The sequence below is a fragment of the Paramisgurnus dabryanus genome, chromosome 8, assembly GCF_030506205.2.
Source record: "Paramisgurnus dabryanus chromosome 8, PD_genome_1.1, whole genome shotgun sequence".
In the NCBI taxonomy this organism is placed as follows: Eukaryota; Metazoa; Chordata; class Actinopteri; order Cypriniformes; family Cobitidae; genus Paramisgurnus; species Paramisgurnus dabryanus.
Window position 1 is genome coordinate 8,850,615 of NC_133344.1, and position 27,505 is coordinate 8,878,119.

At 43.1% G+C, this 27,505-nt stretch overlaps 1 protein-coding gene across 4 annotated transcripts in view; it reads left to right on the plus strand.

Annotated features, from left to right (window-relative positions):
- Positions 1-27,505, plus strand: part of LOC135771790 (uncharacterized) — a 407,895-nt gene that overhangs the window by 295,572 nt on the left and 84,818 nt on the right. For all 4 annotated transcript variants that reach the window (XM_065282140.1, XM_065282141.1, XM_065282142.1 and 1 more), the window contains 3 exons: positions 8,053-8,151; positions 8,852-10,630; positions 26,909-27,082. In XM_065282140.1, the coding sequence (XP_065138212.1) occupies positions 8,053-8,151; positions 8,852-10,630; positions 26,909-27,082 (2,052 nt within the window). The remainder of the gene's footprint in view (positions 1-8,052; positions 8,152-8,851; positions 10,631-26,908; positions 27,083-27,505) is intronic.

Here is a 27,505-nt window from a genome sequence, read left to right on the forward strand (position 1 = left end):
AACAAACACGTAACAATAATGGCGTCTTCACGTTCCTGCCTAAAGACTCATTATGCAGCTCATTATGCAATTGTTTTGTTCTTCAGCTGTCAATCACAGATTATTCAAGAGCTTCCAGCCTCCTTGCAAATTGCCTTCCTAACCAAAAAGTGACTTTGAAATTGTAAATCAATATATTGTGTTATGTGAAGGAGTAAGCAGAATGATTTTCACATCATTTTAAAGAAAAAACTCTAGACTACTAGATCCTGTTTTGAAAAGTCTTGGGAAAACATGTTTAGAATGAGTTTTGTGGAGTTATATCAGTCACTTAAATTTTTTTCTTTTTCAAAAACCATGCATAAACATTTTTCTCTCAAAAATACAAACATGTACATTAGGGGTGACCCCGAATAGTCGAAGATTCGATGCATCGATAGGAGAAGCGTGATTCGACTACCAATCTCACAGTCGAATCGTCGCAGATGTGTTATGAAATGAGGATCATTAAATTTTGGCCGTATATGGGTGCACACATTATCTGATTTCACATATAACAGCTTTCTCACAATATATTAATATACAGCATATTATGATAATGCTGAAAATAATATGTGAAGTAGCTTTCAATAAATATTTTTAAAATGTGTTAATAAATCCAACAACCCCTGTGACCGGGCTACACGTCCATAAGAGGTCTCTATGTTAATAAACCATTGCCTCTTTGTTTCTACATTTAAAAGACAAAGCTGGCAAATGAAATTATGCCTTTCGTTTTTTTAATAATTTCTATATTTTATTTTATTTATAAATCACTTTGGGTTATCTGATTTAACTATTTGGCTTGTGTTTTGTTTCCGTGCACTTGAGGCATTTTGCATATTTGTTCTGACTGCACTTTGTTACTTCTGACCTTATTTTATTTAAAAAATTGTATTTATTATAAACGTAAATTCTGATCTAATTTAAGTATGTACATTTTGGATTGCTTTTCGTTGTATCGATGTTGCGCTATTGCGTGCTGGCCATGCTTGCGCATGTAATTTAGCCGAACGGGCTAGGTGCTCTCTGCGTCTCATATTTAGGAGTTCATCAAACTAAACATTAAAAAACGGATTTTTTTCGACGAGTACAAGTTTTTAAAATGTATTTAAAACAGAGTGGTTTGTCAAAAGTTAAACTACAAAAGAGGTAAGCCGTTTTTTTTATTTCGGTGACGAAACGGAAACTAGTATCTGCACCGAACCTATTTCTGCCTGACACGAATGTCTTTCTTGTGATTTAATATTATGGTCAGTCGGTGTTCACTTTCAAATGATAGCAAAGAGATTCCTGAAATAAATAATATCATCCGGTCTTTCTGTATCTAAAGTTAATACAGAGATGATCAAAGTCAAAGCAAGCAAGCAGGTATTTCTGTGCTAAATAATAACGCGTAGTGTCTATAAAATCATTAATTTCAGTGTTTTTCTTGTTATAAATTAACGTTTAATGAATTGTATATAAAGATTAGTTTTTATCATTTACAGTCACAATCACAAATTATTTGTCATTTCTCATTTGTCGGGTTTTTTTTTTGGTCATGAATGCTTTGACGCGCTATCTCCAAATTAAATAAAAACACTTAATTGTAGCCGGAGTTTCCAGGGCAGGATCACCTTTGTTATTTTTTTAGGTTTAGTTATCAAAATGTATTTTTGTGTGATGTTCTGTAGATCGTGGCTTTAAAATGTTATGAGGAATAATTAAACAAATGTTGCCTTACATTTTACCTTAAAAATATATATATATAAATGCACCGTCAGTTTTGTCTTCGTTTATTACTTGAAAGACAGTTTTGGTCACTTTATCAGAAAGTTGTTTATGTGTGCTGCTTGTGAAAGAAAATTAAAGTTACCAATTTGTACCTGGTCTGGCCCCCTCCCAACCCATGCACACAAACATAGATGATTCGACTATCGGTCGACTATGGAAAGATTCAACAATTCTGATTCGAATATGTAAATCCTTAGTCGAGGACACCCCTAATGTACATACATGTTAATCATATAATATAGTAGCCCAGTTTGTGCTGAATGCAGTGTTATAAGACTTTTGCCATTAATATGTTTTTAAGCAACTGAAGAAAGCACAAATGTCAGGGCAGGTCAAAACTTCTCCAGGGCCCTAAAACCCCCTTAGACCCCAGAGGGTTAAACAGATGTTTTTTTAATCTAGATTTAAAAGTGTTTACTGTTAAAGCACATCTGATCTCTTCTGGAAGCTGATTCCAGCTAGAGGTGGCATAATAACTAAATGCTGACGCACCTTGTTTTGAGTGAACCCTTGGTATTTCTAACTGACCTGATCCTAATGATCTGAGTAATCTTTTAGGTTTATATTCAGTTAGCATATCTGTCATGTATTTGGGTCCTAAGCCATGAAGTGATTTATAAACGAGTAACAATACTTTAAAATCTATTCTAAATGTAACAGGAAGCCAGTGTAAGGATCTGAGGATTGGAGTAATGTGCTCAGATTTTTTGGTTCTGGTCAGAATTCTGGCAGCAGTGTTTTGTATTAGCTGCAGCTGTCTAATGGTCTTTTTGGGGATCCCAGTAAGAAGTCCATTGCAGTAATCCACCCTGCTGGTGATGAAAGCATGAACAAGTTTCTCTAAGTCCTGTCTTGAGACAAAAACTCTAATTCTGGCAATATTTCTAAAATGGTAGTAAGCTGATTTGCTTATCGCTTTCACGTGACTACTGAAATTAAGGTCAGACTCTAAAATTACACCAAGATTTCTGACTTTATTTTGTGTCTTTAGAGTCAAGGTAAGTATTAACCCTGAGAGTTTCATCTTTATTTCCAAATACAATGACTTCAGTTTTGTCTTTGTTTAACTGGAGGAAGTTTTGACGCATCCAACAGTTAATTTCATCAATGCATTTACATAGAGAGTCAATGGGGCTGTAGTCATTAGGTGACAGGGCTAAGTATATCTGGGTGTCATCTGCATAGCTGTGGTAAGCAATTTAATTCTTTTTCATTATTTGACCAAGTGGGAGCATATACAAATTTAACAGAAGCGGTGCAAGAATTGAACCCTGCGGGACTCCACATGTCATGGGTGTCCACTCAGATTTATGGTTACCTATGTTCACATAGTAACCTCTTCCTTGTAGGTATGATTTAAACCATTTGAGGACCATCCCAGACAGCCCTACCCAGTTTTCCAGTCTATGTTAGAGTATGGTGTGATCTACTGTACCGTGTCATAGGCAGCACCAGGCCCGGTACTAGGTTTGCTGGACTGGGGGGGCAGTCAGGATTTTTGGGTGGGCAGCCATTTCTCGCCTAAAATGATTCATACACTAAAATTATGAATGTTTTTTCAATCCAATATTACTTTGCATTTATATTATTTTTATTTATATGTCATTTTGCACATTCAAATTTTAAAAGTAGATGCAATTAGATTAATGATTTATAATGTTATAATGATTACACTAGTTTGACACATTTAGTCACAATTAATGAAATCAGGCAAGCAGGTGATATGAATACAAAGCATATAGCTATATTTTATTAATGTTTACACTGCATTTAATCTATTATTTCACTTATAGATAAATTAAAGCCATTCTTATACCTACCCTACCCAACATATGCCTTTATTCTAAATAAACACTTGTTAGGAACTTTATTTCCACTTCTCAAACATTTTCTTCATTTAAAATAATGTATTTTCAATGTGATATGTGATAAGCTGTATTGTCATTCATTCCTGACCCTATCATGCTGCTGCAGCAACAACCTCAAATATCACAACAAAGAACAATGCTTTAAATAATATATTTTGAAACATCATGCAATTTGACATGCATGACAAATTCGTCAAAGGTTATCCTGTAACAGCACCAGACAAAAGCACAAGCCGTAAAATACTGTAAGTGTGATTCGCGACGAGACCAAAGATAAATCACATTGCTTTGTTCATAACACAGCAAATTAGATATTATAATAGAACGCAACATTATAAAATACAACGTTTTACCTTACGATGACCTTGCGGAGTGAAAGTTGCTCCTGAACTTAAGAGTCTGTAGATTTTTGCGTGTGAAGTTTTCCTCAAACGCGAGCTGAATGATGAATGACGATGACAAACCCGCTAAAATTTGAATTTAAAACTGCACGCGATGCTCAGCTGTTACAATACTGTATATTTACTGTATAACCATCTTATATCTACTATATAGCATGCCACAACCAAACTGCATATTCTAATTTTAATAAACAGAACTACGTCTAAAACAAACACATTAAATGCTGCTGGAGTCTTGCCATTGGCTGTTGTATTTGAATGAATAAATAATGAGGTGAGTCCAAGAAAGGATAAGGGGCTATTTTGGGCATGTTTTACTATTAAATATTTTTTCAAATTAATATGTGTTGGGTTATTACGTTTATGTAGTACTAAATTGCATTGTTTCTGATATATATTTTAAAGATGTGTTTTTTTTTTAGTTACCGTCATAGAGAACAGTAGTGCTTTTCCTGTGACTTAATTACTGCTGAAAAGACCTCTAAGGCTTGAATAAGATAATCCGATGAGAGTGGGCGGGAGCTGTAAACGCTAGCGCTTGGCTAAAGAAGACATTTTTGTTTAAAGACACTCCATTATTTTAAGGTTGGCTGAACATTTTTGGGGGGCAGAAGGAGAATCTCCCCCGTAGACCCGGCCCTGGGCAGCACTAAGATCTAGTAGCACCAGCACTGATATTTTACCTGAATCAGAGTTTAAGTGAATATAATTTATTATCTTTATGAGCACTGTCTCTGTGCTGTGATGCTGACGGAAACCAGATTGAAAATTGTCCAGATAGCCATTTGAGTTTAAGAATTTGTTCAGCTGATTGAAAACAACCTTTTCAATGATCTTGCCTATAAACGGAAGATTTGAGATTGGTCTGTAGTTGCTAAGTATGGTTTTGTCTAGGTTACTCTTTTTTAGGAGAGGCTTAACAACTGCTGTTTTTAATGACTCTGGAAAAGTGCCTGTGATCAGAGAGGTGTTTATTATTTTTAAGAGGTCAGTTTCTAAGCAGTTAAGTACCTTTTTGAGGAAAGATGTGGGGAGCGTGTCAAGGCTGCAAGTTGATGCTTTAAGATATGTACTGTTTCTTCCAAGGTTTTTATATCAATTAGGTCAAATTCTGAGAGAATGACTAATTTCTGAGGTTGTTGCAATGATATCTGACTGACCACAGTACAATGTGAGGCTGTATTGATCGTCATTCTGATATTATTGATCTTCTCAGAGAAAAAGGTTGCAAACTCATTGCATTTGTTGTCAGAGAACATTTCACTAGGAACTTGATTTGGGGGGTTTGTTAGTCTCTCTACAGTAGCAAAAAGAGTGCGAGTGTTGTTTATGTTGTTGTTTATAATGTTTGAAAAGAAGGTCTGTCTAGCTGTGCCTAGTTCTACATTGAAAGCACGAGGACTGTCCTTATAGATGCTATAATGTACTTCAAGTTTTGTTTTCCGCCACATACGTTCAGCTTTTCTGCATGTTCTTTTCATGTGCTGTACTGCTGTTGTGTTTATCCAGGGTGCTTTATGTCTGCCAGTGATCACCCTGACCTATACTGGAGCTATACCATCAATGGCATCTTTAACTTTTATGTTAAAGTTTTCAAGGAGAACATCAACAGAGTCTGCTGATATGTTTGGCAACATTGATATAGCATTCATAAATACCTCACTGGTGTTCTCATTTATGAACCTCTTTTTGAAATAGACAGATCTAGCATCAGTGGTAGGACAGATCAATAAATTAAAGTAAACACAGAAATGGTCACTGTAAACACTGCAGCTGTCATCTAACCAGGTTTCATTTAGAAACATAAAGTCCAGGTTGTTAGTGGTGATAAGATCATTAACTAAAAAGGATTTGTTCTTTAGTGAACGGATGTTCAGAGGTGCTAACTTAACAGTAACTGGTTTTGGCACTGTTTCAATCTCAGAATATCATATTATTGGCAGTAAATTAGATAGAATTGCTGTGCGGCTGGAGAAGGCCTTCGTCATTCTATCACATGTAAGGACAGAGATAGGGAAAGCTAAAGGGACATCGGGCACCCGCTTGTTCTTAAAATATTTATGATTGTTACTGCTGACGTAGCGGGAACCCAAAACACATCAGTTACCAGTGCTGTTTGCAGTTGAGGGCTGGTGTGATCCCTGACGTTGAGGCAGAGGTCGGAGTGCTCTCTCAGATGGAGGTGGAGGGCGGGCTGGGCCCGAAGGCTTTGGTGATTGAGGAGCCCGCCGTTTCTTGGTTGATATTTGGGGACTCGCAGCAATAGAGTGGGAGAGCTTTGTTCCAGCAAATACCAGTTTCTCCATTTTCTCTGAAAAGCACAGAAGGGGTGATGTTGGAGAGAGGGAGAGCGAGTGTGACGACATCAGCTGTGATTCTGGTGTTCCTGAAGGCTGGGAGGGAGTGTTATCATTCCTTCTCTGATCGTCGTTATCAACAGAAACGTCCTTAGGTGTTGATTCACAATCCAGCTGTAGCGAGGTCTGTGGGCTGGACTCAGCCTGAGCTGTGTCTGTGAACGGTAGTTGTGACTGCAGAGTTTTATCCTTGTCATTTGAATGTCCATCCAGGTGCTGGTGTAAAATCCTGTGGTCATTTTCGCTGTTCAGTAGTGGACTGGCACACTCAGCTGATGGATGATGCATGGAGAAAAAGATATTGTCTTTAAGCAACCTAGCACCTAGTTTGTTTGGGTGGATACCATCTGTATTAAAAAGTTGCCTTTGGCTCCAGAAGATATTGAAATTGTCAATGTAATTCAGTCCTCTCATGGTGCAGGTTTTTTGCAGCCATGAATTTAAACTTAGTAGCCGAGAAAACATATTTGTTCCTCGGGCTGGGAGAGGTCCACTGATGAAAGATTGAACTTTCAGTCTTGCAAGTGTTTCAAAAAGTTCATTGAAATCTCCCTTAAGGAGCTCAGACTGCTCCTTCCGAATATCATTCTTTCCCACATGTATGACAATCCGACTGACAGACTTATGTTTCATCAGAATGTTGCAAAGTTCCTTGTTAACATCAGAAACCGTTGCCCGAGGAAAACAGTATGTACGGGTAGCCTTGCTTCCAAAGTTTCTGATAATATTGTCACCCACTATCAGCGTGCTTGGCTCGGCTGCTGTTTGAGCGGAGCGCCGCTGCCTGTATGATATTGAGCGTCTGTTAGCTCTGTAAGCTACTTGCTGATGTGATGTGTGTCCATTAACATTTGGGGATTCTTCACCCAAACTCATTAGTGCTTCAAATCTATTTTCAAGCCGTACAGGGGGAGGTAGAGTAGCAATATTGGCTACTCGAGTTGTACCCATATCTGGGGTAGATGATGCTAATGCAGCAATTTGTGACACTCGTGACAGTCTAATGTCTTGAGCACTTTTGGGTCTCGCACCCTGTTTATGCCATCAGTTTGTGTCCTCAATTTCTTTAGGTTTCTCTGAGCTCACTATGACCTGTTGAAAAGCATTAGGTTCACAGGACTCACCAGCTTTATGTTGAGAAGGACCTCAATGAAACTCCGCTGTATGTTCTGGCAGGGTCGGCAGCACCACAAGTAACTTTGTTTCGAGAACTGCAATCTTTTGTAAAAGTCTGTGACAGTTTGAGCAGCAGGTGGATTGAGATCCAAAAGAAGGCATTTTATCTTCTTTTCTTCTGATTGAGTGTGGGCAGCTGTGTTGTCTTGTTTTAGGATTGTCAGCTGCCGGCAATAGCAGACTGGTAGACCGCTATGACAGAAACCCCAAGTTGTTGAATATTCCAAATATCAATATAGTTCCAGGAATTTGTAGTTTTAGTGTGAGTGCCCAATTGTTTAGTTTGAGCACTGTGCTGAACTGCTGGTAGTTGAATCAAAAGATAAAAGCGAAAAAGCAAAAGCGCAAAGCACAGAGCGCAAGTAAAAGCGTCCGAACAGTCGAACAGAATAATGTGAAAAATCTCACTAATATTAAAGTGTAAAGTGATTCTTGATTCTCATTCTTGCCATCCAGACGAATCAGAACAGAACCCGATTGTAAGAAGACGACGACGACTGAGCAATCTGAGAATCAACCACAAGACTTCACTGAAAACATGAGTCCCGATTTCAGGTAAATCATAGGATTTTATATTTTTTTGTTGTAGATGTTATGTGGATGTATGGAGGAACCCAAGTGCAGACAGCAGGTACAAACGAAAAGACTTTATTTATATTACAAACAGAAAATAAAACCCACGAGGGGGCAAAACAACGTAAACAGGATATTACAAAGAACACTAAACTTGACAAGACTAGACTATGACACTAAACAATAAACTAGACAAAACACTAAATATACAAAACACTTGACAAGACTAGACTTAACTTCTTGACAGGGTACTCACAGGTTTTAGGACCAATGCACAAGCACAGGACAATGAATACAAGAGGATTAAATAGGGGAGCAAATCAAGAGGGGAACAGGTGATGTGAATCAAACAATAATGAGGAGAGGATGACAAGGGAGCGGGGTAAAAGAGACAAGACACAGGGAACACGTGGACCAGTAAACCAATACTGAGACCACGTGAACCCACACAAAACATGGGTCTGTCATGATTCTGCCACAAGACTAGATAAAACAAAGGACAAGATGGCAGAACCATGACAGTAGATGCTAGAAAAAGTTGATTATCTAAATACTTGAACATTTTGAATAAATCCTCATGATTTGCTTACCCTATTAATATATCATGTATCATGTGATGCAAAACAACATTTTGCTTTTTTACTCATACCTATATGATAATCTGACACATTAAATTTTACAGCCACGACTCTAATCCTGCTGAAGTCCTCAACAAATTCAGATCAAATCTGCGGAAGAAGTTTGAGTGTTTGTGTGAGGTAACATCAAAGCAGGGGAACCCAACACTACTGAATGAGATCTACACAGAGCTCTACATCACAGAGAGTAATAGTGGAGAGATCAATAATGAACATGAAGTGACACAGATTGAGACACAATCCAGAAGAAGAACAACAACAACAAAGGAGACATCAATCAAATGTAATGACATCTTTAAACCTTTACCTAAAAAACACAAACACATCAGAAGTGTGCTGACAAAGGGAGTTGCTGGCATTGGAAAAACAGTCTCTGTACAGAAGTTCATTCTGGTCTGGGCTGAAGAGAAAGAGAATCAGGACGTCCACCTCATATTTCCACTTCCTTTCAGAGAGATCAATTTGATGAAGGACAAAACACTCAGTCTTTTAGATCTTCTTCATCTTTTCTTCCCAGAGACAAAAGAAATGGAAATCTTCAGTGATGAATATAAAGTGTTGTTCATCTTTGATGGTTTGGATGAGTATCGTCTATCTCTGGATTTTCACAGCAGTTTGAGGTTGTGTGATGTTAGTGAATCAACTTCAGTGGCCGTGATGCTGACAAACCTCATCAAGGGGAATCTGTGTCCCTCTGCTCTCATCTGGATCACCTCCAGACCAGCAGCAGCTGATCTCATCCCTTCTGAGTGTGTTGATCGAGTCACAGAGGTACGAGGCTTCAGTGATCCACAGAAGGAGGAATACTTCAGGAAGAGAATCAGTGATAAGAGTCTGTCTGATCAAATCATCTCACACCTGAAGTCATCCAGGAGTCTCTACATCATGTGTCACATCCCAGTGTTCTGCTGGATTTCAGGCACCGTTCTAGAGAGAATATTGAGTGAAGCAGAGAGAAGAGAGATCCCCAAGACTCTCACACAAATGTACACACACTTCCTGATCATTCAGACAAACATCAAACATCAGAAGGACTATGAGAATAAAGTGAAGGATGAAGACTTAATCTTAAATCTGGGTGAACTGGCTTTTAAGCAGCTTGTGAAAAACAATCTGATCTTTTATGATGAAGACCTGAGAGATTGTGGCATTGATGTATCAGAAGCATCAGTCTACTCAGGATTGTGTACTCAGATCTTCAGAGAGGAGTTGGGTTTGTATCAGGGGAAAGTTTACAGCTTTGTTCATCTGACTATACAGGAACATCTAGCAGCTCTATATGCTCACATCTCCTTTATAAACAACAACACACCGCTGTTCTTCGAGAACTGTTCACTGACAACAAATTTTTCTAAAGTACACCAGAAGGCTGTGGATGAGGCTCTACAGAGTAAAAATGGACATCTGGATCTTTTTCTTCGTTTTCTTCTGGGTTTATCAGTGGAGTCGAATCAGAAACTCATTCGAGATTTGATTACACAGATGACAGATCACAGCTCTCACAGCAATGAGGAAACAATCAAATACATCAAACAGAAGATCAGTGAGGATCTTTCAACAGAGAAATTCATCAATCTGTTTCACTGTCTGAATGAACTGGGTGATCATTCACTAATGGAGGAAGTCCAACATTATCTGAAATCTAAAACAATATGTAAAACCAAACTCTCTTCATCTCAGTGGTCAGCTGTAGTTTTTGTGTTGTTGACATCAGAACAGAAGTTTGAGGAGTTTAGACTGGCAGATTTTATCCAAGGAAGAAAACAAACACTGAAAGAACTTCAGCAGCTGTTACCTGTGATTTGTGAATCCAGATTAGTTCAGTAAGAACAGTCTCTTCACTCTTAAATCTCAAATCTTCAGTGGTGCAGATGTTATATGAGTTTGGTGTGTTTAATGTGTTTCTGTATTTATTCTTAAAGCTTTAAAACTTTCACGTTAAAGAACATTATTTTGTTATATTTAAATTAGAGCCTGGACGATATTATGGGCCGATATGAGCTAATTACATTTAAATCGGCATCTGCGTTTATAACGGCCGATAAAACATGAGAAACAGAGTCTCATGCTTCACTCATGTTATGAGTGTTGCATAGTTTGCCCACCAGAGGGAGGTCTGCAATTCCTCAGTTGACAACAGTGCCAGAAATCCACTACAGAAGAAAGCTATCAGCCAAACCAGTGGCAGAGCATTACACCCATAGACATTATATACGTAGACACCTCGTAGGCTGAGCTGCCTATTGGAGCTGATGTATCGCGCGGCCGCCATCTTGGATGGGTGTCCAGTGCGCTCCCTTGCATTCATTTCTAATGAGGAATAATCATAACTCCTCTAATTTTTACCGGATTTTCACACGGTTTGAATTGTTATAAGCGGCAGAGATTTAGTAATGATACAGGATGCTGTCACACATTGAAAAATACCGCTTTCGTGCTAAAATACTTTGTATTATGCTCTTTAAGTATGGCATATTGACAGAGGCAGACACTACTTAAGTATTTTACTTTCTACATAAGTGCATTTTCAAGTATCTGTATTTTATCAGTGTTTTTCTTTGGAAAACTTATATTCCAAAGCATATTATCATAATTTTTACTCCACTACATTTCATAATTTCAAGTTTTTGGTTTATATTTAAGTACATTAAACATCTAAACATTACTTTTACTTAAAAAGTACTTTAGTACACAATGTTTATGTAATTTTTACGTAATTAGGTATTTTTTGTAATTGGGTATTCAATTAATTTTAATATGAATTAATTGAGAATGAATTGGCTGTGAGAATTTTCATTCCAAATAGCGGCCGCGCTACTGAAGCGCCATCTAGTGACTGTTGCTAATAACGAATCAGAGTTTGACGACTCTGTCACAACAAAACCCTCCTGTTTTATAGCAACTTCCCATTGCCTCCTCATGCCTATATCACTGGGAAACCTTCAAATGTGAAGAAAAAACAGCAAAAGGTAATGAGAGAGAGTACCAGTTCCTGCTGAACATTGACATAATATTATAAATAATACATAAAATAACCAAAATGATTGTTCAATCGTACTTGTGAAATGTAATCCCATGTGATCTGGAATCAATACTGTGCCGGTTATTGCAACCGTAAGCTGTACAAAATACGGCCATAGTATGGCTTTCTTTCCTTTAACTCCCATTGACTCTGGTGCTAGCGTACATTGAGGAGACCCATCCAATATGGCGCCGATGCTTGATGCGTTCCAGCACGTCATGAGGTGTCTACGTATATAATGTCTATGATTACTAGGGGTGGAACGGTACACAGAAGTCCCGGTTCGGTTCGTACCTCGGTTCAGGCGCCACGGTTCGATTCACTTTCGGTACAATGGAGGGAAACGCAAAACAAAAATGAAGAAGGCATTTTTTTTAGTACTTAAGATAATCTTAAAAACATAGGTTTCCTTTTCAGTGTTATTTTGAGATGTCATGAATATGAACTGAAATGCATTAAACATACTATCTCGTATTTCAAAAATGTATACCACTTTAAGTAATCTTGTACTCATCTATCATACAAATATGGGTTCAAATGTATTACAAGTGTTACCTAAATACATTTTAAAATTACATTTTGGCCTTATTTCATATTAATGTACTAAAGAACAAGGCTTGTAGGATGAATTAATAGGTGTGTACGACTTCACGAGGCGCTGCAAGAAACGACAAGTGGATGACGTCAGAGTAAAGCGAGAGCGATTTGAAATCAGCCTCCTCCGCTAGATTTCTCGCGGTACTCTGACGCTGATGGCGCTGCGTAAAGTTGAGCACACTTTAAAAAAGCAGCTGAACTCGACAGAACGTCTCGGTTACGTATGTAACCCTCGTTCCCTGAAGGAAGGGAACGGAGACATTACGTCGTTACCGACGAATTGGGAACCGCTCCGCGGGTGACTTATCTACTTCGAGAAACTATGAAAACGCCAATGAACTTGGCATGCAGGTATTTGCATAATGCCGGCGCCGCCCCACCAGGTGCGTATATAAGCCGCAGGTGCACAATACCAAATTAGCTATATTATTGCTGAGAAGCCGAGCAACAGTGCCCGGCCTAAAAACAGCAATGGAACAGCAAACTGTGGCGACGGGACGTGACGTCTCCGTTCCCCTCCTTCAGGGAACGAGGGTTACATACGTAACCGAGACGTTCCCTTTCAGTCGGTCACTACGACGTCACGTAGTGACCGACGTATTTGGGAATCCCTACCAAAAGGCCACTGCAGCTGAACCCTTCCAGTGTCTGTAAAAGCCCTCCGCCCTCCACATAAGGGGCGGAACCTAAGGCGAAATGCAGAAGGCCGGTCACTACCTGTTCCCTAACCCACGATAGTGAACCAGCGAACTGGGGAAGCGTCTAAACTGAGCGGAGCTAACACTGCGGAAGCCACACCCTAAGAAGGTTGAATTGATGACATAAAAATATGAAACAACCGACAGGTTGCTCATAAGAAGACTCTGAACAATACATGGTAAGCAGAGAGATGCAGAGCAAGCTCTGCTAAGGAAAAACGTGGAGGATTGAACCCCATGGACTATACACACAAATGAACCCCACGTAGGGGACAAATGTGGATGCCTAGCCTACACAGGTTTACAGAAAATACATCAGTGATAGGCTGACAGCAGATGCTCAGCAACATCGGCTATCAGGGTGGTGGAGGAGAGCCAAAAACTGTTTTGTGACGTTTTTGTCTAGACGGCCTTCCATAATGGTGCAAATGTGCAGCACCAAAATAGAGGCTCCAAGCCGACACACGAGCCGACCCTCTGTGTTTTTAACTAGTTAACAGGAAGAACCCGAGAGGATACCGGCTCGACACGAACACTATAGAATCTTATGAACGTATTAGTTGTCGCTCAGCCTGCAGCTCTACAAATATCCGTTAGCGAGGAACCGCGAGCCAGTGTCCAAGATGATGCCACACTGCATGTAGAGTGGGCACGTAAATTAAATGGACAAGACACGTCCTGCTTCTGATATGCAAGGGCTATAGTATCCACAATCCAATGTGACATCCTCTGCTTGGTGACAGCTTTTCCTTTCTGCTGACCACCATAACAAACAAAGAGCTGATCTGAGGTCCTAAAGCCTTGTGTCCTGTCTATATACACACGTAGTGCACGAACAGGGCATAACAAAGCCATGGCTGGGTCTGCCTCCTCCAAAGGCAGCGCTTGCAGGTTCACCACCTGATCTCTGAAAGGGGTGGTGGGAACTTTGGGCACGAAGCCAGGCCGGGGTCTCAGTGTTAAGCTGGATGCAGCTGGCCCGAACTGAAGGCACGAATCATCGACCGAAAATGCATGAATATCTCCTATCCTTTTAACAGAAACCAAAGCAAGGAGAGTTAAAGTCTTCATAGTAAGAAATTTAACACTCACAATATGCAGAGGCTCAAATGGGGCTTCCTGGAGTGATTTTAGCACCAAGGACAGGTCCCAAGGAGGAATAGAGGGAGGACGCGAAGGATTCAGTCTTCGAGCGCCTCTAAGAAATCTAATGACCAGGTCGTGCTGACCCACTGTCCTACCGTTTACGGGTGAATGGTGAGCTGATATCGCAGCGATATCGACCTTAATAGTGGATGGTGACAGCCTATTCTCCAAACGACGCTGGAGATACAAAAGCACAACACTAATCGGGCATTCTCGGGGGTTCTCACGTTGGGAAGAACACCAGTCGACAAACAGGTTCCATTTAAGCGCGTAAGCTTGCCTCGTAGACGGCGCTCGCGCTGCAGCAATAGTGTTAGATACCTCTTGTGGTAAATCATTCAAATCCTCCGTGCCCCATCCAGAGACCACACATGGAGGTTCCACAGGTCGGGGCCGGGTGCCATAATGTGCCCTCTTGTTGAGAAAGAAGGTTCTTCCTCAGGGGAATCTTCCAAGGAGGGGCTGTCGCGAGGAGAGAGAGTTCTGGAAACCAACTCCTGGTTGTTTATTCTTTCGCGCCACGACACCCGTCTTTGGATATGTCGTAGAGGGGTACTCTGTGAGCCAGGGCCCCGAATTTGGGGCACCTAGGCCCTTCTGGGGCCCTTCAGTGAGGCTGCAAAAATCCTATTTTTTCATGTTTTTTGTATGGGACGCGAAAATTTGTCACCAGGAAACAAGTTTTCTAGGCGTTTCAGACGATGCTGATTCACCTGGTAAAATTTCTGTGAGAAGGATTTTTGAGTTTGGCTTTTAGGGCTTTTTTGTGAAAAAGGGTGAATAAAAGCTCAATTTGGGGCTTCATTGCTCAGTCCAGGAAGGTCTTAGAGACTCGAATGAGGGTTCGTTGGAAAGGCCCGGTCAAGACCTTTACAAAGAGCCCAGGGTCGAGGGAGTGGCTCTTTCAAGGGCGGAGCTATGCGCTTTTGAAAAGGCATTTTGAAAACAATGGTGTATCGGAAAGGGGCGGGACCATAGAGACTTGGGGTTGGGGGCGTGTCTGAGGGGGCGGCGAGACCTTTCAAACGACACCACCCCCAAGTCTCTACGACATTCCTTGGCCGAGATAGATTTTTTATTTTTTTTGGTGTCCCTCTTGAGGGCTAAGCTACGGGCATTCAAATTGGAAAAAAAAGGCCGAAATTCAGTGCCTGAGATAAAAAAAATCCCGGATTTACTTCAAACTTGCACCGCGCGTAGAGGGTGCCGAGACTAGGACAGGAATGTGTGTACCACGTTCCTAGCTCATTCCTGCGCCGAGATAGGGGCCTGACACTTGCCTGCAAATAGATTGCCAATGGACGCATAATGGGTTTTTGTCAGTTTTTTCCTTTAGAGCCTCAGCGATTTCGACCGCATGACTGCGACACGGACGAAGCACGGATAGCGTCAAAGTCACTTGCGCGCGCGTACGACAACTTGAGAGTGGGGGCGTTTTGAAGGGTGCGGTGACGTGGTACGACAGGGGTACCCCTTACGTCATTTTTTTTTTTAACAACATTTTTTACGTCCCCGGATTTTGTTCAAACCCGCTTACGCGTGAAGAGGGGGTCGGGTCGTGGGCAGAAACGCACGTCTTGGGGCGGTAACTCGTTGCGGAGCGAAGCTACGGCACTGACACTTGTCATCGATTCCATAAAAAAAAAATAGTGGGTTTGTGTACATGTCGTACGTGCGCGCAAGTGACCTCAACGCTCTCTGCGCTTCGTCCGTGTCGCGCTAATGCGGTCGAAATCAGTGAGGCTCTAAAGGAAAGCAGTGACACAAACCCATTATTTGTCCATTGGCAGACTATTTGTATGTACGTGTCAGGCCTCTATCTCGGCACAGGAACGAGCTAGGAGGGTGGGACCTGCACCCCTGTCTCAGTCTCGGCACGCTTGACGCGTGGTGCGAGATTGGTGAAGATCGGAGGAGGTCGAAAATTTGGTCCAAAAAAGACGACAGGGGTACGTACCCCTTACGTCAATTTTTTGGACAAAATTTTAAACTTTGCCGGATTTAGCTCAAACCGCTCACACGTGATGAGGGGGTCGAGCCGTGCTCGGGAACGTGCGTCTCGGGGCGGTTATTCGCCGTGGGGCGGAGCTACGCCACTGACACGTGTCATCGATTCCATAAAAAAAAAATAGTGGGTTCGTGTACATGTCGAAATTGCACGAAAGTTACCTTGATGCCATCTGGGCGTCGTCTGCGTCGAGTCCACGCGGTCGAAATCGCTGAGGCTCTAAAGGAGGGTCATCCCGCACTAATAATGGGCAAATGTACAAATAGTGGGTTCGTGTCATGGGGGGGTCGGGGGGGGGGTTCAGGTGGGGTCAGGGGGTCATCCCGCACAAATAACGGGCAAATGGACAAATAGTGGGTCCGTGTCATGGGGGGGGGGTTGGGGGTGCGGTCAGGTGGGGTCAGGGGGTCAATCCGCGCAAATAATGGGCAATTGGACAAATAGTGGGTCCGTGTCATGGGGGGGGGGTCGGGGGTGCGGTCAGGTGGGTTCAGGGGGTCAATCCGCGCAAATAATGGGCAAATGGACAAATAGTGGGTCCGTGTCATGGGGAGGGTGGGGGTGCGGTCAGGTGGGGTCAGGGGGTCAATCCACGCAAATAATGGGCAAATGGACAAATAGTGGGTCCGTGTCATGGGGTGGTCCGGGGGCGTCGCCCGATGAATTGCACTTCCTAAATTGCTACTGCAAGAGAAACCCCATGTTTTTGACCCCGGCTAGCTCCGCCCCCCTGGGGTCCTGGGGGACGGGACGCACCTCACGCGACCGGGCCGGCCCTCGGGCGAGATGGGCCCCACCCCGGGGTCTGGGAAAAATTTTGGGGGGCCGGCGCGCAGCGGACAGTTTCAGAGTACGCCGGCCAATGTACGTACTAGCTACAAGTAGGGCTGTGACGGTTAGGATATTTTCTCACCGCGGTGAAGCATAAAAAAATCATGCGGTTATGCGGTTAACCGCACAACAGTAACCCCCAAAGCCCAAAAGCACAACCCCCCACCCCCGCAAAGCATCGGAAACGTCTTCTTATTTATTATTAAAACAACAAATTATATTAGCAATAACAACATAAAATAATATTTATTTCCATAGGTATAATATATATATATAGCAATACATATATATAATAATTATATAATTTTTTGTCATCGTTTATAACCCATTTTGTACAATACATTTCATACAATAGCAACCTGAAAAAAACTAGAAAGAACATGCCGAGCCCGAGCTTAACATTGTTTCTTGTAAGCAAAACCTTGATTCCAATTTCTTTAGACATTTTTAGAGTGTTTTTCGGGTAACACTCCGTGGATATAACGCACTCCTCCAAACGCAACGGGTTGAACGTTAAATAATTTATTGCACAATAAAATGGGTTACAAACAATGACAAAAACTGTTCCATAATTCATATTAAACTCAAAAGAAACGAAAATAAATATTATTTCATGTTACTATAGTTAATATGTTTAATTATAATTTTTCAAAGCAGATACGAAACGAAATAACGTATTGCATCATCCCGTAAATAACTGCGCAAAACTTATGGATACTCCAATCAATGCTTTAAATTACTGCTGTCCATTTACATAATCAAGAAGATAATAAAACTTTTTTGATCCCGAGCTGGAGAAATTAGTTTACAGCATTAACGGGTCACGCGGTCAGTAAGCCCTCACCTGCCTGACTGATGTCACTATGGTACTTTGCTCCTCTCGCAAAAGTCTTGGAGATTTCCAACTGTCGTTGCTGGGCTGAAGTTTTATGCTTTACTAAAGGTATGTTTGGTGCTCCCAAGTCCGACAAACGCCACATGATAGTTAATCATCACAAGATGTGATTTTAGATAGTGGCATTTCCTCGCTACGATAGTCAGACATATAGGTCTACAGCCGACCGCGCTAGCCTTCATAACTATAGTTGGCATGTTTGACCATTATAGTTTTAAATAATTATGCTATACTTATCAGTACCAACGCGCATTTCGTGCTGCCCGGTGACCTTCTTGCACCTGAATAATGTAATGCGCATGGCTGTGAGATTTCCTTGCACTTGAGATTTTGTTATTCGCGCAGTGAGTGAGTTGGTACAGTTCCATGGCATGCAATGAATATCAGAGCACCTGGGCATGACGCGCTTAAATTAATGGCTTCATGTTTAAGAAGATTGCGCCCGTGACAGTAGGCTACTTGTGTGTATTTAAGTACTGAAACTAAGTAATTAAATAACAATTATAAGACATGCGCACATAATAAACCCCTATATATGTTTAATGCACCGTCCCTCCCCCTTGTGCGGAAAGCAGTTTTTTCTCTAGAACCCTTGAACACAGGATGGAAGACAGTAAATTATGATTAACAATGACTTTTGTGTATAGTTCATATCATACACCATATGACTTCTGTAACTTTCACCAGCAAAATAATGAAAATATAAAAAGTGCGGTGATGACGATGATGAACTCAGCACCGCGGTTGGCATCTCATTACTGCGGTGATGCGGTGACGCGGTTATCGTCACAGCCCTAGCTACAAGTCACGTAGTACTTACTGGTTCCCTTAGGCGAGAAACGACACCCGTCTCCGCAAATCCGCCATAGTCATGCCCTCGCAGATGGAGCATGAACTATCACGCAATGCTGCCTCTGCGTGCTGGAGCCCTAGACACGAAACACAACGCTCGTGGCCATCCCGGGGAGCGATGAACACACCGCAACCAGAAACGGAGCACGGGCGGAATGCCATCTTTAAAAAGACGCACCCGACCGTGACACGAATGAGTGGCTGTCTTAAAAAGACACAAAGCTCAAACGTGCTGCTTTTTTAGAGAAATCACTCTTTGTGCAAGCTGGTGAAACACACAGGGAGAGGCAACGCACTCACTCGAACTCAAATCCTAAATGAAAGAGATAGAGAGAGAGAGAGAAAGGGTGGAGAAAAACACTGCGAGCCTCCGCTGAGGTGTCTTTGCCCAACTAACTTCAGCAAGCTGAGATCTTTTTCTCTGCAGCACAGGATCTACGAAGATCAGTAACAGCTTCTCGAGAGCAGATGTCTGCCTGCTTCGAAGCAATAAAAGCTAATTTGGGATTGTGCACCTGCGGCTTATATACGCACCTGGCGGGGCGGCGCCGGCATTATGCAAATACCTGCATGCCAAGTTCATTGGCGTTTTCATAGTTTCTCGAAGTAGATAGGTCACCCGCGGAGCGGTTCCCAATTCGTCGGTCACGACGTGACGTCGTAGTGACCGACTGAAAGGGAACTGCGCCTCGTCCATTAATTGTATATTAGCAGGACAATCTCCTACTTCTCAGCGTGAGAAATACAAAGTGTGGCTTGTGAGCGTGTGAACTGACTGAAATGCGTGTGTGTCAAGGTGAATGCGTGAGACTTGAGAGCCCTGATTAGATGTATTTCCACTCACATACCTAACAACTGCTGAACAACGCCGACGCACAGTCCTCGTCTTTTCCACCACTCTCTCGCCTGTACTATTGCAACTGACTGGAAAACTGAAGTTTTGCTAAACTTGAGATCTTAAAGAGGCCGGCAGAGCGTTTAACTCTTGTGGAACACCACTTGCCATCCTCGCTATCGCTGCTCACTAACTGACTGGAGTGGCGTCGACCTGACCAAAAACTGCAGAGTGCCAGAATGTAGACGGGCCCTGATAGAGCGCATACATAGGCGGAGCTCGGCTGCATCGGTGCCAATTAGAGCTTCAGAGCTAAAGCAGGGCAACAGATTAGCTGTCCAAAAAGAACCCGCGTATCTAACTGTAGTTCCGCATTACATTAATTATTTTGCATTAATTAAAAGTTTTTTTATTTTCATACCGTGTATTCTCCGTTTAAATTCATGCACCGAACCGTGACCCCCGTACCGATTCGGTTCGAAACGAATACATGTACTGTTCCACCCCTAATGATTACACCCAAACATGCCCCTACCCCAATAGAATCTGGACCTTCTTTTAAAAGACCCGCCCCACACATACGCAACCCGGCAAGGATGTCGGTTTGTAGACACGCTCCTTACTGCTGATTGGCTATAAGTGTGTTTTGGTAGTCAGCCCGTTTCCTTTTCCAAAGCGTTTTCCAAACATTGTGCACTTTGCCTTTAATATCCACAGTACGTATTTTGTTGTTTTCACATCTGTGGCAAACGCTGATGGTTACGAAGTTGCTTGTGACCAAACAACATTGGGTTAAGGTACATTCACGTTATAAGCGACTAGCAGTAGCAGAGTGACGCAATCTCATTGATTTTAATGTAAGCTCGGTGGCGTCTGGTGACACGAGCGTCAGTGACCGTTGACGGCTGGATGGGCGTGTCCAGTCACGCCTCAAAGTTAAGAAATCAAAAGTTTAACTTTATGCAAATTATGAGCGACAATCGGAAGCGACTACCAATGAGAACAAAGCAGTGGAGGTCACTTCATTCGCATCTTGTCATTTACTGGAGCAGACGTTACTCATTTGTTTATGACAACTAGATTTAGAAACGGCTCTTTTGAAAGAGATGAGCGACACACAGCGACAAAGTCGCTTATAATGTAAATGTACCTTTAGGCGGCGTCAAACGGAACCTGTGTTTCCACATTAGGCTTCACAGAGAATGTGCTAAGGACGTTGGCAGTTTGGCAAATAGATGGTAAGCTGTTTTAAACAACTTTGGTGAAGAAATGTGGATGTTAGCTTCAGGTGTGCTTGACTTTTAAGCAGCATGTGTGTGGAAATGTCCGTAAACAATGCGGGGGTAAACGCGTCATCTGTATAAAAACGTTCTGATTGGCCCGAAGATGTCAGCGCGGTCTGACGTTGTCCGTTCTTAATGCCGGATATTCCTATATTTTTAGTTTACACATCGCACTTACCGGTAAATTACTGGTAATCTTACAACCTGTCTTACTGGTAAATTGGGAGCCCGGAAAGGTTCTGTTCACACATGACCTGTTAACTGCAAATGTTTTGATTCAGACTGCACACAGAGAAGGGGAGAAGATATACGGGTCCGTTGTGAATGTGTCTGTGAAAGCAAATATAGTGTAGTTACAGTAACTACAGTAGGGGTGTCAGAAATTATTAAACTAGAGGGGACATGTATTATAATTTATTTACAGTACACAGACTGTTAAAACCAGCTTCAACTGGAAGTAAGTAAAAGTGTTAAATGTTTAAAACGCTTAGGTTACTCACGTAACCCCGGTTCCCTGAAATAACGGGAACGAAGCATTGCGTCAGTTAGCTGACGCTATGGGGGAAACTCCTGTTTACTCCGTGACTGAAGCCTATTGGTTAACGTCCAATGACGTTTGAACCCGCGCGCGGGAGGAACGCGTCCCTATATAAGCGCGGTTCAATCGTCAGGAGCTCATTATTATTCGACTGAAGCGCGCAGCCGAATAACACTCGCTGCGTAGACGTTTGTAGCACGGCAAGAGACGCAATGCTTCGTTCCCGTTATTTCAGGGAACCGGGGTTACATGAGTAACCTAAGCGTTCCCTTTCAATACGGTTCACTTCGCATTGCGTCAACGCATAGCACAAGACGGCGAGGTACCGAGCGCGCCGCGGCTGTGCGAGATAAGTAAATTCAGAGTCACGTTGGTGAGCTCGCTGAGCGCACCGTGGTGTACACATAAAACGCATGAGCGTGCATGATTGAGCCGAGAGAACCTGCGCTCGTAGGGCAGGGACGTCTAAGCTGTACAATCTGACAACGTAGACGGCGAAGACCAGCCGGCCGCGTAGCAGACATCAAATATAGATATAGATACCCCTGTAGACCAAGTTCATGAAGAAGCCAAACTCGCACAGAGTGGGCTCTATATAGGACATAGCTCATAGAGGGGCGTGAGCCAGTGCGATGGTTTCAACGATCCATCTAAATAACCACTGTTAGCAACAGACATACGTAGTGAGTGATCTGCGAAGCTCACGAACGGCCGATCTGACTAAAATATGCGGCAGAACGGTTCGTAGCGTGGGATTATACAGATACCACAATAGTGTGAACCCAGGTGCACCCTCGAGCGCATCGGGATGCATATAGGTAGTATTATAGTGCACAGATCGGTGAGCTTTCCAAGCGCGCCGTAAATGTGTATTGACTATAAATTGCACGGGCACAGGTGAACACTTGAATACATTGTGAATACATATAGATGAATCAGAGTGTTATAATGCACAGGCCGGCAAGATTCTCGAGCGCGCCGTCATGTGTTCTGATAATAAATTGTGCGCACACGGGTGAACTCTTCAGTGCACCGTGAATGCGTATAGATAAATCAGTGCACAGAACGCGCCGTGAATGTGTACAGATATGATTGATGAACGTAACGGTGGGCACCCAACGCACCGTGAACGTACACAGATGAACAACAATGTATGTGTCACAAAGCATAACACAGCTATGTATACAGGTGAGCTTTCCCAAGCGCATCTTATTGTATACCAAAATGTTATAGCGTGTACATGTGAGCTTCTCTAAGCGCACGGTGGACGCATATAATTAAAAACCATATCGTGCATACAGGTGAGCTAATGGGCGCACCTTTAATGCAACAAACCTCAGTAGTGCGCGAAGCAGGGATGTCGAAGCTGTAAACTGACAACGTGGACGGCGGGGACCAGCCGGCCGTGTCACAATTGTCAAATGAGAAACCTCTAAGACCATGCCCATGCTCTAAGACAAGTGAGCATAATTGTCACGGGAGGTGATAACGTCAACGATCCATAAATAGCCTGTATTGACAGGTGCTCTAGTGAGTGATCTGTGACGCAGATGAACAGCTGATCGTCTGATGGAACCTTGGACAGTTCCAGAGCGCTGTGCCTCGGGCACCGTCCGCATCTGAGAAATGACAGGCTTATGAATAAAGTGAATGGCCAGCCGTAAAAGCATGGTTCGCTATTACCGCCGCCGTCCGCATCTGAGAGATGACAGGCTTGTGAATTAAATGAATGGTCGGTCGTAAAAGCGTGGTTCGCTGTTACCACGGCCACATAGATATAGGTAGGGGAGAGAGCCGCCGTGCCTCTGTAGTGAGGAGAAAGTGTTCCACCGGCGATTCGCGGGGGGTTTTGACTTTCAAATGTCACTAGACAGAATGGATCAGACTTTGCATAAGGACGCCTCGTGAAAGGGGTCCTAGCAGCTTGTGTCAATGTGTCATAAGGCACGTAATGTAGGTTGTGTCCCACGGATGCCATCTCCGCACGCCCATCGTAATGGGTTAATATTGGTAGTTTAAGCATGAGATGCCAATCACTCTGATTGAACATAGCTTATAAAGCGATGCAATGAGTTTATAAAGGAGATGACTCGTCAGCTTGTTCAGGGGGCGAGATCTCAGTCTGGTTCGGTAAATAATGAAACCACCGTAGATTGCCCGACCGCATTATCACAATAACACGGTCGAGAGTGCTGCAGTGCTAAATCATCCTCTTAATGTACCGTATTCACAGTACAAGGTGATTTATATGAGACAAACGGCGTTCCACGCGCCGAAGGCTGATTGCCGTCGTAAAGCGTGTTCAACCCACAGCAAATGCTGGGCTAGCTCGTAATGACAGCACTTCATGCAGCCGTGTGTAACTTAAGCAAGCTTCCCGGCCGTCAGCTCGGGGCGGGACCTTTGCTTAGTCAAACTGAAGTGGACTTATGAACAGAATGCCACGATATTCAGCTTTCTGAGGCTCGTTAGAGGGGTACGTGTGCCCGTCTTAAACGAGATGCCGCGCGCGTCTGACTGTGCGCGCGCTTTAAGCTTTGAAACTTATTGTGGCGGGTAGCAAGCTCACTTGAGGTTGATATTACCCTTAATATCTCCGAGTATTGGAGCGGAGGTGTGAGCGTCTTCGGATCTGCTAATATAAATCAGCTATATGGCTGAAAAACGTCATAAACCGCTTGGCTGTAAGCCTTTGAGTGGCCGTCCGGAGAGGGCGCGATTCAAACGCTTGGAGCCATGCAAAAGTCTGAGGCTGTCCTTCCTCTAGGAAGAAAGAATAACAGCCGTAAGACCGTGCTCGTTTGCGCCATCAGCATCGTAGCGGAGAAACTGAGGTGGGCTGCGAGCGAATTTGGCAGAAAGGTGTTAGAGACACCGTACAGTCGTGGGGTGTCAATACACAGTATATGGCCAAACCGGGTTTTTTTTCGGCTAGCGTCGATAGAATTATGGACAGCGGGCCGTGTGTGCGTATTACTGATTGCTTGTCAGTAAGGCGATAAAGTGTTTAGAGACACCGTACAACCGTGGGTGTCAATACACAGTATAGTAAGCACGGAAATTACTCTTTTTAGAGGAATTAAATACCGTTCGCCACTATAGTGAGGTCGCATAGCCGACAGTATTACACAGTATGTTTGGATAAACAGCACACAGAAAACATTTCAGGGCAGTCCAGCCGAGGCGCGACATAACCCCTTTTCTCCCAGACAGTTTCGTTCTCTGTTGATGCAGCTGTGCTGCGGAGACCAGAGCTCAGCCGTTCAGGTGCACAAGCCTCAGTAGTGACGGTGACCGAACGGCTCACGGAGCAGGGTAGTATGTCTAGGTGGTTCAATGTCAGACTGAACCCATCGCAGAGAGGAAGTCTGCCGTGAGGCCCGCGGTTTTGCCGTTTATTAAAAGGGCAGAAAAACCGGGTATATATATAAGAATGTACCAATATTCAGCGCACTGATATAGGACGGGATTGAATAAAGGGAGGTATTCGGGCCTCAGTATATTATAAACAAATTCGTTCTGCCTCTGATTCCGTCTAAACCAGAGAGAAATTACCAGGCAGACGAAGAATGAGCTATCTGAAGTGAGATCGGCTCAGGCCAGTAAAGCTCTATAATAAGTGTTTTAGCGCTCCAATAGAGGCGTGTCCGCCTTATCGAGCAGACGAATGAGATCGTGCCGCTCCAGGAGGGGAGGGGCATGAAGCTCTCTTATAATGAGTGTTCTTGGTGCTCCAATAGCGGCGAATCGGCCCTATCGAGCAGACGAATGAGATCGCGCCGCTCCAGGAGGGGAGGGGCATGAAGCTCTGTAATCGTTGAACACTGGACAGCTGCATTTAGAGGCAGCGAGCCGTAATACCGCGTGCTAGCTAAGCCGTTAAGAGACCTCACCACTGTGGGGAAAGGAGCGAGGGACTCCGCGAGCGTGGAGCACGAGTGGCTGTGCTATGACAGAGACAGGGGCAGACCGCCCGTGTTTGCTTGTCGTATGCATCTATCCAGGTCTACGGTTCCCCGCTTGTTCATCTCAACAAGAGAGGAACGGCAGAGGGGAGCAGCAACACAGACAGAACAGCCATGCGTCGTGACGGTATCACCCGATGCACTCGGGGGATTAATATATGTGCCAGAGATCTCGCCACTGAATGTGAGAGGAGAGAAGGGACTCTGTAAGCATGAACGGTTGCGGTGTGACAGAACACAGGGGGGGTTAGTCCGTGTGTGCTTGTCTATGCATCCATCTAGTCTCATGGCTCGCCGTGTGTTCATCCCGGCGAGAGAGGAACAGCAGGGGGAGCACGAAACATGGATAAGACAACCAAAGCATAAGCGCGGTCCCGGCGTGGGAGGTGCCAGACCGGTAACGCGCTCGGAGGAAATTCATAGCAGAGAGGCTCACCGAGCCGCTGTGCTGGACGCTATTACAACAGCGCCTGCTCTTTTAGCTTATAGCTTTATATTAAAAATATTGATCTTACCGGGCGGCCGCAGGGGAGACCTCGTCAGGCGTGTCCGCTGCACAGGGCTCGTACCACGGCAAGCGAAGGCTATCTTCGGTTCTCGGCCGGAAAGCGGCAGGGGAAGACGCTAGACCTGGACTCTGCTATCTTCGGTTCTCAGCCGGAAAACGGCAGGGGAAGATGCTAGGCCTGGACTCCGCTGCAGGGCTTTTGTCAACGGCGAGGTAAGGCTTCTTCTTTTCTTCGGAGCAGCGAGAGGTTCGCGCTGAAGGAGAAAATAATGAGCTCCTGACGATTGAACCGCGCTTATATAGGGACGCGTTCCTCCCGCGCGCGGGTTCAAACGTCATTGGTCTGTACTTTGTACAGACGTTAACCAATAGGCTTCAGTCACGGAGTAAACAGGAGTTTCCCCCATAGCGTGAGCTAACTGACGCAATGCGAAGTGAACCGTATTGAAAGGGAACCAGACTGTTTTTTGATCATTAAAAATATATACTTTTGATGTGCAATTGTTTAGTCATTGAGACTGTAATCTAAGGCTTTTTTTAACATAATCCCTTCTGGAAAATTGTTTATACAGCCCACATACATAGAACAGGCAGATATTTTGCTATTGAATGTTGTGTAAGTGCAGTTTACAGGAAATGGGACTAATATACAGTTTTTTAAAAATCAAAATATCGGCTTATAAATCGGCTCTTTTCAAGTTAATATCGGCATCGGCCCCCAAAAATCCATATTGTTCGGGCTCTAATTTAAATAAAACAATTCAATAGTAAAATACCTTTTTTGTAATATTTTAATAGTTGTCATACAGTATGTTATGCAAGAACCCAAAATCATGTTCAGAGATGTTCACCCAAAATCAATTACACTATTTACTCATTCTCATGTAATTTTAAACTGATATTTTATCTTAATATCTCTACAGGATGATTGCTCGTGGTATAATGAATGAATATTTAGTTGCTCTGACTTCAGCTCTGAAATCAAATCCATCACACCTGAGAGATCTGAATCTGTCTGAGACTCCTTTTGGAGTTTCAGGAATGAAGATGATCTCTGATGTACTGAAGAATCCTCAATGTAAACTGGGGAGACTGAGGTAAGATTATTTCTAATAGAACTTGATGATAAAGAATTTAACTTGTAATATCTTTTGGCATAAACTCGTCTGAGACTTCACTGAAACATTCTACCTCAAACCATCAGATTGAGCCCTTGCAAAGCAATGATCAATTAACAGCACTGAGCACTCATACAAATAGTTAACACCCAACATAAATGTTAAACAGGAAACTAAAGAAAAAGACTTTGCTACTCCTTAATTTAATACAACACCAAACACGTTAACACAAAACCATTGTCAACACAATCTTTTATTAAAACAGTGTGCCTTGTTTCTATAGGTGTTTGTTTTCATTTCTCTTTTAACTCTTTACCTACCAGCATTTTTTAAAAAGTTGCCAGCCAGCACTAGCATTTTTCATGATTTTCACAAAAGTCTAATGCCTTCCAGAAAATGATG